Below are 18,582 nucleotides of genomic sequence, written 5' to 3'. Positions count from 1 at the left end.
GGAATTTAGAAGGATGAGGGGGGGGGGTGAGTGGGTGAAGTGAGAGAGGAAGGGATAGAGAGAGAAGGAGGATGGGAGGGAGAGAGGAAGAGAAGGAAGGAGTGAGAGAGAGAGAGAGAGAGATAAGAAAAATTCGAGAAGGGACGTACGTAAGAGAAAGAGGGAGGATGGGAGTAATAAAGAGAGAGGGTCAGAAAGACAGACAGACAGAAGAACGAAAGAGATAAACAGAGAAAGAATTTAAGGACGAGGAGAGATAACGTGAGTAAAAAAGAGAGAAAAATATACACATACATTAATACATAGAAACAGAGAGAGAGATCGCGTATATAAGTTATTTGGCTTCCATGCCTGTATTGACAATAGCAATTATAAGAACAGATTCACTCTTGTTCAATTAATTGGTATTTCTCGGAATTGCAAAACCGGTGTCGATTGATTTGGCCATTGCAAAGGAAACTGACGTAGCTTTGAAGTCATGCTGAAATGAATAAAATAATAGACACAGAATTGGTGTTATTTAAAAAAATGCACGGCTATATTACACAGACACACGGGCATAAAAACACACCCATAAGCAAACATACAAACAAGAATATATACACACAGGCAGACGAAGGTAGATACAGAGACAAACGTGAGCACACACACACACACATACACATACACATACACATAGACACAAACGCACACACACACACAGCTGTTCGGCGTCAAAACTAGAGTGCCTATTATCAATATTAGTTTTATCCTTATTATAATCATTACTATGAGTATTACTATCATTAATCATCATCATTATTATTGCTGTTATTACCATCATCTTTATCATCATCACCACTATCAACATCATAATTTTGTTATCATTATTACTATTATCATTATCATTGTTATTATTATCATCGATATGATTATCATTATCATCATCATCATTACTATTATCATTATCATTGTTATTATTATCATCGATATGATTATCATTATCATCATCATCATTACTATCATCATTATCATTATTCTAATAATTTTCACTTTCATAACGATATCAGCCATTAGTTTTCTAGTGTCTACTGAGATCATTGAAGCGCGTATGTATACTGTAAAAATATATATTACTGTAGGTGTGCAGGTGTGATATATCTCTCTATGCTACTCCTCTCTGGGAATGCCAATCAAATACATAGGCAAAACTATATGAGAGAGAGAGAGAAAGAGAGAGAGAGAGAGAAGGTATGCGAGTATGTATTTTGATAGTGTTTGTGTATGTGTGAGTGTGTGCATATCCCATCTCTTATCTGCATATCCTCCCCGTTTCCCCCCCTCCACCCCTACCTTCCTCCAACATCTACGTTCTTCCCTCTTCCCCTACCCTCTCTCCACCCCACACCCCTCTTCCCTACCTCCTCTCCACCCCACACCCCTTTCCCCTACCCTTTATCTCAGTGCTATTTACAGATTTTTTGCAGAGACCCTAATTTGATGACCGAGGCAAAATCTCACAATTTTTCCTACATAATCACAGTTAATAAATACTTTTACATTGCAGTAGAATACTTAATTTTCTTTCAGATCTTAAGCAAAAAGAAAAATAAATTCTCAAGCAAAGCGTGTGCGGAAGTTCTTTTTTAATATACAAGAAATTAATTAAAAAAAAAAAAGAATTGGATATTTTCCCCAACAAAATAACTATTGGACTGAGAGTTGCCACGTAGAGCGCCGGCCTACCCTCCCTCATTCCCCAAAAACATAATAATTCTAAATAGTTGCTTAGCATTTATATAGCAGTCGACTGCTGTCATCAAGTTACTTAACAGTCAACAATGTCAACTTAAATTATTATTGTTATTATTACCAGTGATAGTTTACCACCACTAACATCATCACTTTTATTATCATAATTCCTTTTGACTTTCGTAATGCTATTACCCTTTATCTTTAATGTTATTAGTATCAGTTACTTTATCAATGTCATAGTAATATAATCTTTATAATTAACATTTATACAATTTTGTCACCATCATTATTCTGTCACAATCATTATCATTATCTTTATTATTATCAGTTTAATAATTACCATCATAATGACCATGACCATTATCGTCATCATTTTCATCATCATTAATTCATCTTTAATATCATTAGCATCAGTTATTTTATCATTATTGTCATTATATGATAATTATCATTAACTCCCCAAAATAGAACTCATCTTTTCTCCCCTCTTTCCCCTCAACGACCCATCCTTTTCCACTCATCCTTACACCCCCTCTTCCCCGACCTCTTACCTAAGTTGCCATCCATCCCTCCCTTTCCCACCCACCCCGTCCACACACCAATTCAGTACCAAAAAAGTACCAGATCTGTACAAAAAAAAGTATTAAAAACCTCATGAAATTCAAATCACTTATTTGGTTTAATTACAATTTTGTTTCTCCTTTCTGAGACGTTACACACACACACACACACACACACACACACACACACACACACACACACACACACACTGGGGCATCTGTGAGATAAAAGCAAGTTCGGTTATATATTTTCCTTATTGATGAAAACTACTATTGCAGTAAGAACATGTGACTTCGCAGGCAATATTTCCCATCATTGACTGCGCACTTTTAGGGAGTATGTAACAGACTGTCACGTGTCGAAGGCTTCTTCCCTCCATAACACATACGTATCCTATGTTTGCTTCATATCACATATGTGTATCCTAAATTATACTCCAGTCTCTTGCTATGTGTGTAACGCGGAAAAGGAATTGAGTATAGTGCAAGAAATTTAACATTTTCCTGAAAGTAGTATCAACTGTATTATTAGCGCCAAAAAGCACCAAATTTGGCACATTGATTTCAACTTTATCAATTCCTGTCTATACACTTCTCCCATCCCCCATTCCAAAATCCAAATAACCTTGCATCTTATCCTTCTCCCTAATCCCTCCTACTCATCATCACCCCTTCCCCTCTCCATTTTCTTTATTTATCATCTTTACCCTTACCACTTGCTACTTACTTCCATCTCAGTAAGATACGAAGTGCCTTTAACCGTAAAGACTGAGTACCCGGCGGTGGACAGAGCATCTACTAGGGATGTGAAGGGGTGTTGGGAGTGGGTCACCGCCAGCTGGGACGTGAGGCGGGCTGTGTAAGAGACGTAGACGAGAAGGGCGCCCACCCAGAAGCTGATGAACACGCACCGCCCACGAAGGCAGATGGGCGTCACTTCGCACCCTGAGGGGGAAGAAGTAGAACTGTTATCACTGTTGTTATTCATCGTAATTGTTATTATTATTATTATCCTTTTATCATTATTTTCGTCAGTAGTAGTAGTATTGTCACAACTATTATTATTATCGTTTTTGTTATAATTATCATTATCATCACTGTCATCATATCTATTATTATCGTTATCATTACTATTATCATTATCTTTACCTTCATTATAATGCTAATAATCATTATTATTGTTATTATTTTATTATTGTTGTTATTATTATTAGCAATAGTATTACTATCATTACTACCATCATCATAATGATAATTATTATTATTATCATTATCATTATTACCATTATCATCATTATTATTAGCATTGTTATCATAATCATCATTATTATCATTATCATCATCATTACTGTTATTACATCTATCATCATTATTAGCATTATCACTATTGTTATTACTATCATTATGATCATTACTGCTATTATCATTAATAGCTAGGGTAGTAGTAGTGATATTATTATAATTAATGTTGTTACTCTGTTAATGTATTGTTATTATTATTGTCATTATCAGTATTCATTAATACCATTATCATCATCATATTCATCACTTCTGTCATTTTCATTATGATTATTATTAATATAATCATTATCACTATCAGTTTTTATGACTAACATAATTATCATCGTTATTATCTTCCGTATTGTTCACATCTTTATCATTCTTCTACTACTATTATTCTTCTCATTCTCCTTTCTCTTTTGCTTTATTTTCAGACGCAATGGATCGAAAAGGACATACACCAATAATAAAAAAATAAGCAACCATGCACACGAACAGAAAAATTAAATAATTAAATAGTATCATTATTACTAGAGTCATTATCTGTATTCATTATCATTATCATCTCTATTTCTCTTCTTTTTTATTAAACCCTTACCTTGTTGAGCGATACTCCCAGCGAAGGAAAAAAGATAGTTGGTAACCGTCAGTTCAGGGGTCGGTTGTGAGACAAAGACGAGGCCGACGCTCATCACAAACCACATGGCGAGCACATTCAACCATACACTCCTGATGGAAATACGGTGGGGAAAGGTTGAATGGTGTCTTTTCCTTTTGTTTTCTTCCTTCTTTCTTTCGTTCTCTCTGGCTTTTCTTTCCCTCTCTCTCTCTCTCTCTCTCTCTCTCTCTCTCTTTCCTTCTCTCTCTCTCTCTCTCTCTTTCCTTCTCTCTCTCTCTCTCTCTCTCTCTCTCTCTCTTTCCTTCTCTCTCTCTCTCTCTCTCTCTCTTTCCTTCTCTCTCTCTCTCTCTCTCTCTCTCTCTCTCTCTCTCTCTCTCTCTCTGTCTCTCTCTCTCTCTCTCCCTCTCTCTCTCTCTCTCTCTCTCTCTCTTTCTCTCTATCTATCTATCTCTGTCGCTCACACACACACATAGAAAATTATAACCAGAGAACATAGCAGTTCATCTGAAAGAATATAACAGATTCAACAACGTGCTATCGAAGAAATGGTTATAGATAGGATGTAAATGTTTACTTGGCACAAAATGCACATGAATAATCAAAATTACCGCGTTTAAGAACAATGCAAGATGAAACGACATGATCAGTGTTGTTATGGTGTTGATAAATGTATAAGAAATTAGAATATTCCTGTCTACACATTAGCCTTATCGTACCTTGTGACAAGGAATCCTTAGAATACAGGATACAAAAGCCATTTAGTATTTGTTTTTCGTTCTTTATAAATCCGTTGCGATCCGCTATTCGGGAAATCTGCCTCGACATTGGAAGTGGAAAGACGGGGAATCGGGCGATGGCAGGAGACTCTCATGGGAATGGAAGGTTTCATTAATCTAGTTCTTTAGTTAAAGACAATTGAAAATTTTGAAAATACTCAAATGCGATCCGCTATATGGAAAATCTGCCTCTTTGTCAGAGGAAAGCGACTTAACTTGATGACAGCAGTAGACAGTTATAAATTATTAATGACAAATATTCCTTACGTTACGGTTGCTGTGCTTCCCTAATTAAATTTTAAAAATACTAAATTTCCATCATAAGAAAATGTTACATAACAATTAATGAAAATAATACAAATAGTAACGATGGTATGTGTAATGATATCAATAATGATCATGATAATATTACTTCTGCTACTACTGAAAGTAATGTGATGTTAATAATGATAATTGTAATGATAATAACAGTAATGATAATGATAATGATAATCATGATAATGAAAAGAGGTAGAAGAATAATGACAATAATTATAATATAGATAATAATGATAGTAATGATGATATTGAGATATCATCATCGTTATTACTGTTGTTATTAATATCCTTATTACTATCATTATTATTATCAACAGTCATTTTTATCAATTCATTATCATCATTACTATCATCATCATACATGTGCTTATTTCTATCATTATATATATATATATATATATATATATATATATATATATATATATATATATATATATATATATATATATATATATATATATATATATATACATACCGTATTGATACTATGGTAGAAAAAAACACAATGCATGAACTAAATTTATTGTAGAAAGTGAGACAACAGTTTCGGAATCGTCCTCGTGTGTGTGTGTGTGTGTGTGTGTGTATGTATATCTATATCTATCTATCTATCTATATCTATATATATATATATATATATATATATATATATATATATATATATATATATATATACCGTATTGATACTATGGTAGAAAAACCCACAATGCATAAACTAAATTTATTGTAGAAAGTGAGACAACAGTTTCGGAATCGTCCTCGTGTGTGTGTGTGTGTGTGTGTGTGTGTGTGTGTGTGTGTGTGTGTGTGTGTGTGTGTGTGTGTGTGTGTGTGTGTGTGTGTGTGTGTGTGTGTGTGTGTGCATACATATACATCGGAACAAATAAAGGACGATCTAAGTTCAATAAAGAAATGAGTGATTTAGTAAATAAGCTAGACAGATAGATGGCTAAATAGATAGATAAATGACTTGAATAGATAACCAGCCAAAAACGAATACAGTATTTAGATAGATGCATAAATGAATAAACATATAAAGAGTTGAACAGATAATGAAATGAATTGCTTAACACATACAATCAAAAGAGCTGAACAGATAATTAGATAAATCAATAAAAATAAAAAATCGACAATAATCAAACAAATAGATAAAAGTAGTTACATACCTTAAAAAGACAAACAAACCAAACAAATAGATAAAGTAGTTCCATACCTAAAAAGACAAACAAACCAAACAAATAGATAAAGGAGTTCCATAGCTCAAACAGACAAACAGACAAACAAACAAACAAACCTAACCAGTGAAAGGTGAGGTAGTAGGTCCCCCACTCCACCCCCCTCCGCCCCTCCCCCGCGAGGATGAGACTTCGCACCGAACAGAAGTCCACAGGGGGAGAGAAGTCTATCGCAGCCGCCCGGGGGATGGTGATGCTCAGGGGACTTAGGGCGACGTCAGCTCTCTGGGGAAGGGGGGGGATGGGGAGAGGAGGGGGTGGGGAAGGGGAGAAAGAAAGAGGAGGGGATGGGGAAGGAAGGGGATGGGTGAGGGAGGGGAAGGGGGAGGGAGGGGAAGGGAGAGGAAGGGATGGGGGAGGGAGGGGAAGGGGGGATGGGGAGAGGAGAGGAAGGGGGGGATGGGGAGAGGAGGGGAAAAGAAAGAGGAGGGGATGGGGAAGGAGAGGGAAGGGATGGAGGATGGGGGGAAAGGAGGAGGAGGAAGAAGAGGTGTGATGGGTGGGGAGGAGGGAAAAGGGTTGAAGGGGAAGGAGAGAGAGGGGGAAGGGTGAAAAGGGAAGGAAGGGAAGGAGAAGGGAGGGAAAGGGAAGGAGAGAGAGGGGTAAGGGGGAGAGAAGGAGGGAGAAGGGAAAGGATCGAAGAGGAGTAAGAGAATAGGGGATAGAGGTAGGAAGAAAGGATTGTCAAGGGGTAGAGGAGCAATGGAGAATGAGAGATGGGGAGCAAGGAGAGGAGAAAAAGGGGGATGAAGGAAAGGAAAATATTAATAGATAAAAAAAGAGAGGGGATAAAGAGGAGTTGATAAAGGAAAGACGAAGGATTGTGATATGGGGAAGGAGGGAAGAATAAACATAAGAGAAGAGGAAGAGGATGAATAGAAGAGACGGAAGGGAAAATTTTAGAAAGGAAGTAGAGAACGAAGAGGAGAGAATAGGAAAATGACGAGGATAAAGCAAAGAAAAATATGAAGAAGAGATGAAGAAAGGATTGGTAAATGGAGAAGGAGCGCAGGATAAGGAAGGGGAGGAATAGATAAATAGAATTATTAATAGAATAAGTGTCTCTTAAAGTCCCAGCCCCGTTTTAAAGTATCAAAGTGTTCTTTCAGTTAAAATCATGAGGGGAAGTGTCTTTCCGAGTCGAAATCAGAGACAGAAAAAAATATTCAGCCAAAATCGGAAAAAAAGTGAAGTGGCTTTTCAGTCCAAATCAGGAACCATTTTGTCAACTGAGTCTTTGGCCTTCTGAGAGTCTACACGTGGCTGTGGAGAAAGAGAAAGGGAGATAATAATAATAAAAATGATGATAATAATAATAATAATAATAATAATAATAATAATAATAATAATAATAATAATAACAATAATAATAATGATGATAATGTAAAAAAGTTAATGAAGATTTTTTTTCAGGTCAAATACTCAGGGCTAGAAAATTTAATAATGCATATGATTTCTTTTTCTTTCATTATTATGATGTTTATTTATTTTAGTTTTTTTTCTTTTTGTTTTATCTTCGTAACATCAAAAACGTGCTTTTCTCCCATCATTCTCATTTTTTTTCTTTTTTAAGTCTTTTATTACCCGTTTTTCGTTTCTTTCTCTCTCTCTCTTTGTTTTCTTTTTCTTTTTCCTTGTAACAATAATTATTCTTAATTTCTTTTTTTTTCTCTCTCTCTTTCCTTCTTTATTTGTCTTTCCTTTCCCGTTTATTAGTCTTTAACCTTTTCTACTATTTCTTATTCTATCTTTCTTCTTTATTTTCTTCCTTTTATTTCATTTATTCCTTCTTTTCCTTCCTACCTTCCATCATCCTTCTTAATTCCTTTCCTTCTTTCTTCCCTCTACTGCGTCCTACTTTTCTCTCTTTCTATTCCTTTCTTTCCTTCATAATCTCTACATCTTTCCTATTATTCTCTTTCTTTCCTATCCTCTCCTCCTTTCCTATCTTCCTTCTCCACTTTTCCCCCAGTTCCTTCATCCTCCCTCTTCCCTCCCTATTCTTTCCCTCCATCCCTGTTCCCCTTTCTCTCCCTATTTTATCTTCCTCCCCATCCCTTCATTCTCGCCTCTCCCTCTCCTTTCTTATCCCTTTTTCCCCTTCCTCCCCACCCCTTCTTCCCCATCTCTATTCTTCTCTTCCTTCATCCCTTCCCCATTTCCTCCCCATCCATTCCCCAATCACTCCCCAATCCGACAAGCCCCGACCAGGAACCATTGGCAATCCAATCCCTTCCCATTCCCCAATCCTTCCTCAATCTCTTCTTCATTTCCTCTCCAGTCCCTTCCCAAATCCCTTTCCCATTTTCTCCCCAATCCCTTTTTATCCCTTCCCCCATCTCCTCCCCAACCCCACCCCAATCCCCCTGCTTCCTCCCCACCCCACTCCAATCCCTTCCTTAATCCCTCTATTTCCCCCCCACCCCACCCCAACCCCTTCCCATACCCACCACCCTTCCCCAACCCCTTCCCCTCATCCCACCCCAACCCCTCCCCCCATCCCACCCTTTTCCAACCCCAACCCCTTCCCCAATCCCTCTATTTCCTGCCCATACTACCCCAACCCCTTCCCCATCTCACCCCAACCCCTTCCCCATCCCACCCCAGCCCCTTCCCCATCCCTTCCCCAACCCCTCTATTTCCTCCCCACCCCACCCCAACCCCTTCCCCATCCCACCCCAACCCCTTCCCAATTTCCTCCCCATCCCACCCCACCCCAACCCCTTCCCAACCCCTTCCCCATCCCAACCCAACCCTTCCCAACCCCTTCCCCATCCCTACCCATCCCACCCCAACCCCTTCCCCCTACCCCACCCCAACCCTTCCCCATCCCACCCCAACCCCTTCCCCAACCCTTCCCCAACCCTTCCCCAACCCTTCCCCAAGATTACCTGCTTCACCAGATCCCCGACGAGCCCCGACCAGGACCCATTCGCCATCGGGACTCCATATTCCCCGTCCTCAGTCACCACCCACTCGATCCTGCAGGAGACACAGAAGAAGGAGGTGGATAAAGAGGGAATAATGAAAGATATGTGAAGGATTAGGTGAAAGGGAAGATAACCATAAAGGGTGAATATAGACATGAATAAAGAGGGAATAATGTTAAGATATGTGAAGGATTAGGTGAAAGGGAAGATAATCATAAAAAAGGGGGTGATAAAGGATGGGTATAGACATGAATAAAGGAGGAATAATGAAAGATATGTGGAGGATTAAGTGAACGGGAAGATAATCATAAAAAGAGGATGATACAGGGTGAATATCGACATGAATAAAGGAGGAATGATGAAAGATATGTAAAGGATTAGGGGAAAGGAAAGAAAACCATAAAAGGGGGTGATAAAGGATGAATATAGACATGAATAAAGGAGGGATGGTAAAAGATATGTGTAGGATTAGGGGAAAGGAAAGAAAACCATAAAAGGGGGTGATAAAGGATGAGTATAGACATGAATAAAGGATGAATAATGAAAGATATGTGAAGGATTAGGTGAACGGGAAGATAATCATAAAAATAGGTTGATAAAGGGTGAGTATAGATATGAATAAAGGAGGAATGGTGAAAGATATGTGAAGGATTAGGTGAAAGGGGAAATAATCATAAAAAAGAGGATGGTAAAGGGTGAGTATAGACATGAATAAAAGAGGAATGATGAAAGATATGTGAAGGATTAAGGAAAAGGAAAGATAATCATAAAAAAAGGGTGATAAAGGGTGGGTATAGACATGAATAAAGAAGGAATGGTGAAAGAAATGTGAAGAATTAGGGGAAAAGAAAGAAAATCATAAAAAGGGGGTGATAAAGGATGGGTATAGACATGAATAATGGAAGAATAATCAAAGATTTGTGTAGGATTAGGGGAAAAGAAAGAAAATCATAAAAAGTTGGTGATAAAGGATGGGTATAGACATGAATAAAGGAAGAATAATGAAAGGAATGTGAAGGATTATGGGAGGGACAAAATGTATAAGGGAAGGAAGGATGGAATGAGAGATTAGAGAAGGAAGGATGGTAGAAGGATAGAGATGGAAGGTGATAAAGGAAAGGTATAAACGTGTGGTGGAAGATGAAATAAAGAAAATCATAAAAAAGGGGCTGATAAAGGGAGAATATAGACATGAATAAAGGAAAAATGATGAAAGATGCATGAAGAATTATGTGAGGGATGAAGTGACAGGTTAACGAAGGAGGAGAGATAAGAGAGAGAGAATAAATAACGTATTTTTTTCCTGAAAAGGGATATAGAGATTTGATAAATGAGGAATTCATACAAAGGGGAAGGAAGAATGATAAAAGAAATTATAGTAATAGGTGATAAATGAGAGGTATAGACAGGAATAAAGGAAGGATGATAATATATATATAGAAAAAGAGATAAAGAGATAAATGGATGAAGGATGAAAGATGAGAAAAATAGGAAGGGGTGATAAAAGAGAGACACAGACAAGAATAAAGGATTTAAAAAAATATAGAAATAGGTAATAAGGGAGAGGTATAGACATGAATAAAATACGAATGATTAAAAAAGTGATAGAAAGGGGTGATGAAGAAGGAATAATAAAAACATGGATAAAGAAAGAGAAAACAAATGTCGAAGATAAGAAGACATAACGGTGATAACTCTCCTTCCAGACGATCCAGAAGGGGAAATAAAAAAGGGTTGATAAATGAGAAATATACACATGATAAAGAGAACGTAGAGATAATACGAGAAATCAGTGAAGGAGGAACAAAGGAGACAGAATGATAAACATCAAAGATAACAAGAAATGACGTTTCAAACTATTGTTCCCTTCGCTACTGAAGGGGAGATGGAAAGGAGGTGATAAAGACGGGAAATAGACATAAATGAAGGATGAAAAAGTGAAAGATGAACTGAGTTTACTTAAAGATAATAATGGAGATAAATGAATAAAAAGTGAAACCACTGATAAAAAAATATTCATCCCATTCGAAAATGGAAGAGATGGATAAAAGGAAGACGAAAAGAAAAGAGAAATAAAGATATGAATAAAGGACGAATGAGAGGGAATAAAGATGATGAATGATGAAAAAATATATATTAGTAATAGATACATAAATCAACGAGAAATACATAGAAATGAAGCGATAAAAGAGGGAAATAACAAGAATAGGAATTAGTAATAGATACATAAATCAAAATGCATAGAAATTAATTGATAAAAGAGGGAAATAACAAGAATAGGAATTAGTAATAGATACATAAATCAAAATGCATAGAAATTAATTGATAAAAGAGGGAAATAACAAGAATAGGAATTAGTAATAGATACATAAATCAAAATGCATAGAAATCAATTGATAAAAGAGGGAAATAACAAGAATAGGAATTAGTAATAGATACATAAATCAAAATGCATAGAAATTAATTGGTAAAAGAGGGAAATAACAAGAATAGGAATTAGTAATAGATACATAAATCAAAATGCATAGAAATTAATTGATAAAAGAGGGAAATTACAAGAATTTAAAATCATATCCTACTCCCTTCTGACAAGGATACACTTGATGGATAGGGAAGGATAAGGGAGATTAGGATACAAATGAATGATGTGTAGAGAAAAAAAATAAATGATTAATAAAGATAAATGATAAATGAAATTAATAAATGAATGACTGATAGAGAAAGAAAATGAAAAATAAATACTGAAAAATTATACATGAAATGAATAAATTAATGATCTGTAGAGAAAAATAAATGATAATGAAGAAAGAGAAATGGTAAAATGAAATGAATAAATTAATGGCATGTGGACGAAAAAATGAAACATGAATAAAGAGAAAAAGGATAAATGAAGGAGATATAGAGGAAAACTAACAATAAATAAAGAGTAAATAATGAATGGAATAAATAAATGAACGAGATGTAGAGAAAAAAGAATAATAAATGAAGACAAAATTAATTAACGGAATAAATAAATGAATGTTATGTAGAGAGAAGATGAATAATAGATAAACAGAAATAAATGAAGAATAATGAACAAATAGATATAAGTAATAATCAAAGGTAAAGGACGAATAAAGAGAAGATTGGGATGAATTAAGATCTGGAAGAACAGAAATAAAAGAGGACTTAAAGAAAGAGGTAAAAAAAATAATAAATGATAAAATGGAGAAATAAGTGAAGGATTAATTATCAGATTAACGAAGGATAATGGAAGAGAAACTGAGAAAGTAATTGATAAAGACTAGAGATAGAGAAATGGAAGTAAAAGAAACATTAAAAAGAGACAAGGAAGAGAGAAAAATCAAGATAAAGAGGGAGATAAGAGAGAGAGACTGAGGATTCAAGGAAAGATATGAATAACAGAATGAAGACAAGAAAGACAAGGAAGAGAGAGAAAGCAAGATAAAGAGGGAGATAAGAGAGAGAGACTGAGGATTCAAGAAACAGAAGAATAACAGAATGCAGACAAGAGAGACAAGGAAGAGAGAGAAATCAAGATAAAGGAGATAAGAGAGAGAGACTGAGGATTCAAGGAATATGTAAATCACAGAATACAGAAACTAAATTAAGATTAGCAATAACAATAACTCACAAAAGCCAAAACAAACTTTACGTAGAAGATATTAAAATAAAAAAATAATAATAAAATAAAAAAAAAACATACCAAATCCACACTTTACAAAGAAGAGATTAAGATAAAAAAAAAATAAATAAAAACTAAAAAACATATAAATCCCACACGAATATCTTATTTTCATTTATCTACACTAAAAAAAATACAAAATAAACACAATCACCCTTATCCCGAAGTGAAGGAAGGAACATTATCACAATCTCTAAACATTTTACTTATTCATTGACGGAATCTTCTTATCAAAAAGCCTAAGAGGTTTATACGATAAGCTGCCCTGCTCTGCCCTCTAGCCTGGTTTGACCTCATAAATGGATAAAGAACATAAACAGAGTCAGCGTTTTCAAGACGAGGTCAAACTGGGTCCGTTTGGATTGCGTCAGAGGAAAGAGGAGAGACACGGATGCGATAATAACAGTATTGGTGATAATGGGGATGATGGTAATAATGATAATAACATTATAAATAACAATAATGATGATAATAATGACAATGATAATAACAATAATAATAGCAATGATAATAACATTAAAGATAACAATAATGATAACAATGATAATAACAATAATAATAACAATAATAATAACAATAATAATTACATTGATAATAACAATAATGATTACAATAATAATAACAATGATAATAACAATAATAATAACATTGGTAATAGCAATAATAATAATAGTAATGATAACAATAATAATAACAATGATAATAACATTGATAATAGCAATAATGATGGTAGTAATGATGATGATACTAATGATGATGGTTATTATGATAATGATGATAACGATAATCATGATAAGAATGGTGATAGTAACAGTAGCAATGATGATAATGATAATAGCAATAATGATGATGATGATAAAGATCATACTAATAATGATGATAAGATGATGATAGTAATAATGATAATAGTAATGATAATGAAAATGTTGATGATGGTGATAATAATGACAATAATGATAATAATAACAATAATACTAAAAAAAATAATATTAATAATAATGATGATAATGATACTAAGAAATAAAATAAGATAATAATCATAATGATAACGATGATAATACCAATGATTATAAAAAGAAGAAAAATAACGATAATATTAACATTAGGATGCACAGTCTATGTTAAAATCAAACTCATAATTTCACACTAACCGAAAATTCAGTTGCCGCTCCAGGATTCTCATGATGTCGACGAGAAAACCTTCGAATTGTAATTTTCCTTTGTCGTCCATCTTGAAAAGCACGTATGGGGGATTCTACCGGGGGGGGGGGGAGTCGCGACATTAGAGAAAACGGAATTTGTTGTTAGGGAGACTATGGTAAAAATGGGGGTTGGTTTTCATGCATGTTTTATGTAATTCTGTGGGTTTTTTTATGTCTTCGTTTTATATGTGAGTGTTAAGGTGATTTTCATTATGTTTGTTTTCCGTTTTGTTTCTCTTATCTATCTATCAACCTATATATATTTCTTTATTTATACATAATTAAGTGTCTTATATACATACAAATATATACACGAAAATACATATATACATATGAAGATATGAATGTATACATGTGAATATAAAGGCACACACACATACACAAGTGTGTATATATATTTGTGTGTGTGTGTGTGTGTGTGTGCGTGTGTTCGTGTGATTATAAACAGCATATTGTGTATGGATACACAGATACGCATGCACACATACACACAAAAGCATAGTTATGTATGTTTTCGTGTGTGTGTGTGTGCATACTCGCACATACACAATAAAGTGTATAAAATCCCATGCACACACACACAAAAAAAAAAAACATCTCTAAAAATAAGCCTAACCAAATGGCATTTAGTGACAAAATAACTCCCAAAATAGTTCCCACTCTTCTCCCTTCTCTCTCTCTCTCTCTCTCTCTCTCTCTCTCTCTCTCTCTCTCTCTCTCTCTCTCTCTCTCTCTCTCTCTCTCTCTCTCTCTCTCCTATTCTTCTTCTTCTTCTTCTTCTTCCTCTCGTTTCTCTTTCCTCTCTTTTCTACGTCTCTCTCTCCTATTCTTCTTCTTCTTCTTCTTCTTCTCGTTTCTCTCTCCTCTCTTCTCTACGTCTCTCTTTCCCATCTTCTCTCCATTCTTCTCCCCATTTTCTCTATCCTCTACCCCCCCCCCCTGCTCTCTACCTTCCCCTCTCCTTTCTTTCTTCCTTCTCATTCTTTCCTTCTCCCCTTCCCTCTCCTTCTCCTCTTCCCTACATTCTTCGTTTTCGGTGTGTCATTCTCCTTATTTCTTCTTTATCCCTCCTCTTCCTTTTCCATCCATTTCTGTATTTCTTTTTCTTTCTCTTTTTCCTATTCTTTCAGCCTATCCTTCTTCCCATCTTCTCACTCTTCTCTTTTTCTATGCCACTCCCTTGGTTTCTCTTTTTTGCTTCTTCCTGTCCATCTCCCCCTTTTTATTCTCATCGAATTTTCCTTTTTCCTTTATCTTATCTTTTCCCTTTCCTTTTTCATTCTCATATTTTTTCCTCTTTATTTGCCTCTCCTTCTTTTCTTATTCCATCTCTTCTCCCTTTCCTTCTTCTTCTTCTGTCAATCTTCTTCTGTCCTTTTTTCCTCCTCTTTCCCTTTCTTTTTTATCATTCTTCCACTCTCTCCTTTTCATTTCTTTCGTTTCCCCCTTTCCTTCATCTGTTGTTTCAGACAATTATTTTCCCTCTATTCCTATATTTCCGTCTACCTCTCATTTACTTTGTTCCTCTTTTTCTTTAGTCTCTCTTTCCTTCTTCTTCTTCTCTCTCTCTCTCTCTCTCTCTCTCTCTCTCTCTCTCTCTCTCTCTCTCTCTCTCTCTTTCTCTCTCTCTCTCTCTCTCTCTCTCTCTCTCTCTCTCTCTCTCTCTCTTCTCCTTCATTCTTTCTTTCTATTCCATCTTCCTTTTCTCACATTCTCATCGCCACAACAATAAATATAATATTAGCAATGATGATCATAATAACAATAATGATGTTGTTGATGATGATAATAATAATTAGAATAATAATGATAATAATGATAATGATAGTGATGATGATAATGGTAATAACAATAATGATGATAGTAATGAAAATAACAATGATTATAAAAATAGTAATAATAGCAATGATGATAATAATAATAATTATTATTATTAGTGTCATTATCATATTATTATTGTTGTTGCTATTATAATGATAGTTATAATAACAGTGACTAATAATGATAATGATAATGATAATAATAATATTGATAGTAAGAACAGAAATAATGATAATGATAATGACAATAATAATTAGAACAAAAAGTAATAGAAATAAAAATGATAATAATAATAATAATAATAATAATAATAATAACAACAATGATAATAACTAAAAAAGAATAATGATAAGAGTAGTATCAATAGCCAAAATAACTATTATCATAATATGATAGTCATAATGATAATGATAACAATAATAATGACAATGATAAAAATAGTAATGATAATAACAACAATAATACAATGCTAATAATATTAATACAAAATGATGATTATTATAATAATTATAATATTAATGATAATGATATTAATAATGATGATAATAATAATGGTAATGATAATAAAAATAGCAAAGATAATAATAACAATGATAATAGCAATAACAATAATAATGATGATTATAATGATGATAACGATGATAAAAATAACGATAACGATAACAACAAAAAACAAAAGACGGGCCTTAACACTACCCACACCACGACCAACAAGACCAACAGCTACCTCAATGACCGCCACGCGAACAGAATTCCCCGCGAAGTCCTTTGGTGCGACCATATTCCTCCCCCTGTGGACTCCCAAGGACGCCCCGCCCTCAGGAGACCACGCCCCGACCACCTCCTCCGCCGCCGGCCGTCCCTGGGACTCCTCGGCGAAGGAAAACACCTCCCGGAACTCCAGCAGATTCTCCTGTAGGCGAGGCAGAAGGAGGAGGATAAGGGGAGGGAGTTGAGGTGAGATTCCCGCGGAAGGATAAAAGGATTGGGGTTAATAGGGTGTCCTGGGGGGCTGGTCTAATGAAAAAGGTTGAGGGGGAGGGAGGGAGGGCGTAGGAAGGTGGGTGGGGAGGACAGAGGGTGAGGGAGAGGGAGGGATGAAAGGGAGGGAGGGGGTAGGAAGGTGCGGAAGGACAGAGGGGGAGGGAGGGGGAGGGATGGAAGGAGGGGAGGGAGGGGGGGAAGGGTGAGGAAGTGAGTGGGTGGCAGAAAGGGAACAGGAGAGAGAGAGAGAGAGAGAGAGATGAAAAGGTGAGACGGGAGAGAGAGAGTAGGAAAGGTAAGAGAATAGAAGAAAGAAAGAGAGGAAGAGAGAGAGAGAGAGAGAAAGATGCCTAGGTTGTTAGATCTTTGAGTGTTAATTTGGAATTACCATTATCATAATAATTTCTTTTACAGTTTATATAGTAGTGGTTAGTATGAATATCATTATGATTATTAATATTTATTTATTTATTTATTTTATTTATTTATTTATTTTTTTTTTTTTACTCATGAAATCTTGGATATAATGATATAACATAATTGCACTTAGAACTTTTATTTCGATAATGTAAGCTGTAGGAAAATAAAGGGTATTTTACTTTTGATATGTAAATGTTATTAAGGTGATAGCTACCGTGGGATAATCATTTTCTCGAGTGTTGGATAAATAAACATCCTTTTCATTTCTCTCCCTTTGTCCCCCACCCCTCCCTCCTTCACCAGATCCTTCGTTCTCTTCCTTGCTCTTTACCCTCCCTTTTTCCTCTCTTTCCCTTTTTTCTTTACCCTCTCTCACTCCCTCCTTCTTTCTTTACCCTTCCTCATTCCCTCCTTCGCTCTCTTACTCTCCACCCTTATCTTCTCCTCCTCCTCGTTCTCTTGTTTCCCTCCACTCCTCACTCCCTCCTTCGCTCTCCCTCTTCCTCACTCCTCCTTGCATTCTCCACCCTTCAACCCCCGCCTCCTCACTCTCTCCCCACCTCCCTTCACCAAACCCGCAACCAATCCCTGCACTATTCTACTTCACTTCCTAGGAACTCGACCCTCCTTTTCCCCTCCTCGTTCTCCGCCATTCCTCCACCCTCATCTTTCACTCTCCCTCCCCTCCTTCGACCTCCATAACCCCTCTCCTCTCCTCCCCTCCCTTCCTATCCCCTCTTCTACTCCCAATCCTCCCCTCCCTCCTTTCACTCCCCTCCCCACCCCTCCCTCATCTCACTCCCCTCTCCACCTCTCCCTCCCCTCCTCTCATTCTCCCAATCCTCCTCCGCTCCCTACCCCTCCTCCATCTCTCTGCTCCCTCACCTCTCCCTCTCCTCATTCCCCAATCCTCCCCTCCCTCCTCTCCCTCCCCTCTTCTCCCCAATCCTCCCTCCTCCCTTCTCTTCCTATCCCTCCCTACCTCTCTCTCCCTCCCTCCTTCTCCTCCCTCCCCAC

General features: G+C 36.2%; 1 protein-coding gene across 1 annotated transcript in view; it reads right to left on the bottom strand.

Annotated features, from left to right (window-relative positions):
• The window catches only part of LOC138864834 (glutamate receptor 2-like), a 10,556-nt gene extending 6,277 nt beyond the window's left edge, over positions 1-4,279 (bottom strand). The window contains exons 1-2 of the mRNA XM_070133443.1: positions 4,174-4,279; positions 3,022-3,239 (exon numbers count right to left, since the gene is read on the bottom strand). Of these exons, the coding sequence (XP_069989544.1) occupies positions 3,022-3,239; positions 4,174-4,279 (324 nt within the window). The remainder of the gene's footprint in view (positions 1-3,021; positions 3,240-4,173) is intronic.
• Positions 4,280-18,582: the final 14,303 nt, after the last annotated feature.

This window comes from Penaeus vannamei, chromosome 18 (assembly GCF_042767895.1).
Source record: "Penaeus vannamei isolate JL-2024 chromosome 18, ASM4276789v1, whole genome shotgun sequence".
Taxonomy (NCBI): domain Eukaryota; kingdom Metazoa; phylum Arthropoda; class Malacostraca; order Decapoda; family Penaeidae; genus Penaeus; species Penaeus vannamei.
This window is presented reverse-complemented; position numbering and strand designations above follow the sequence as displayed.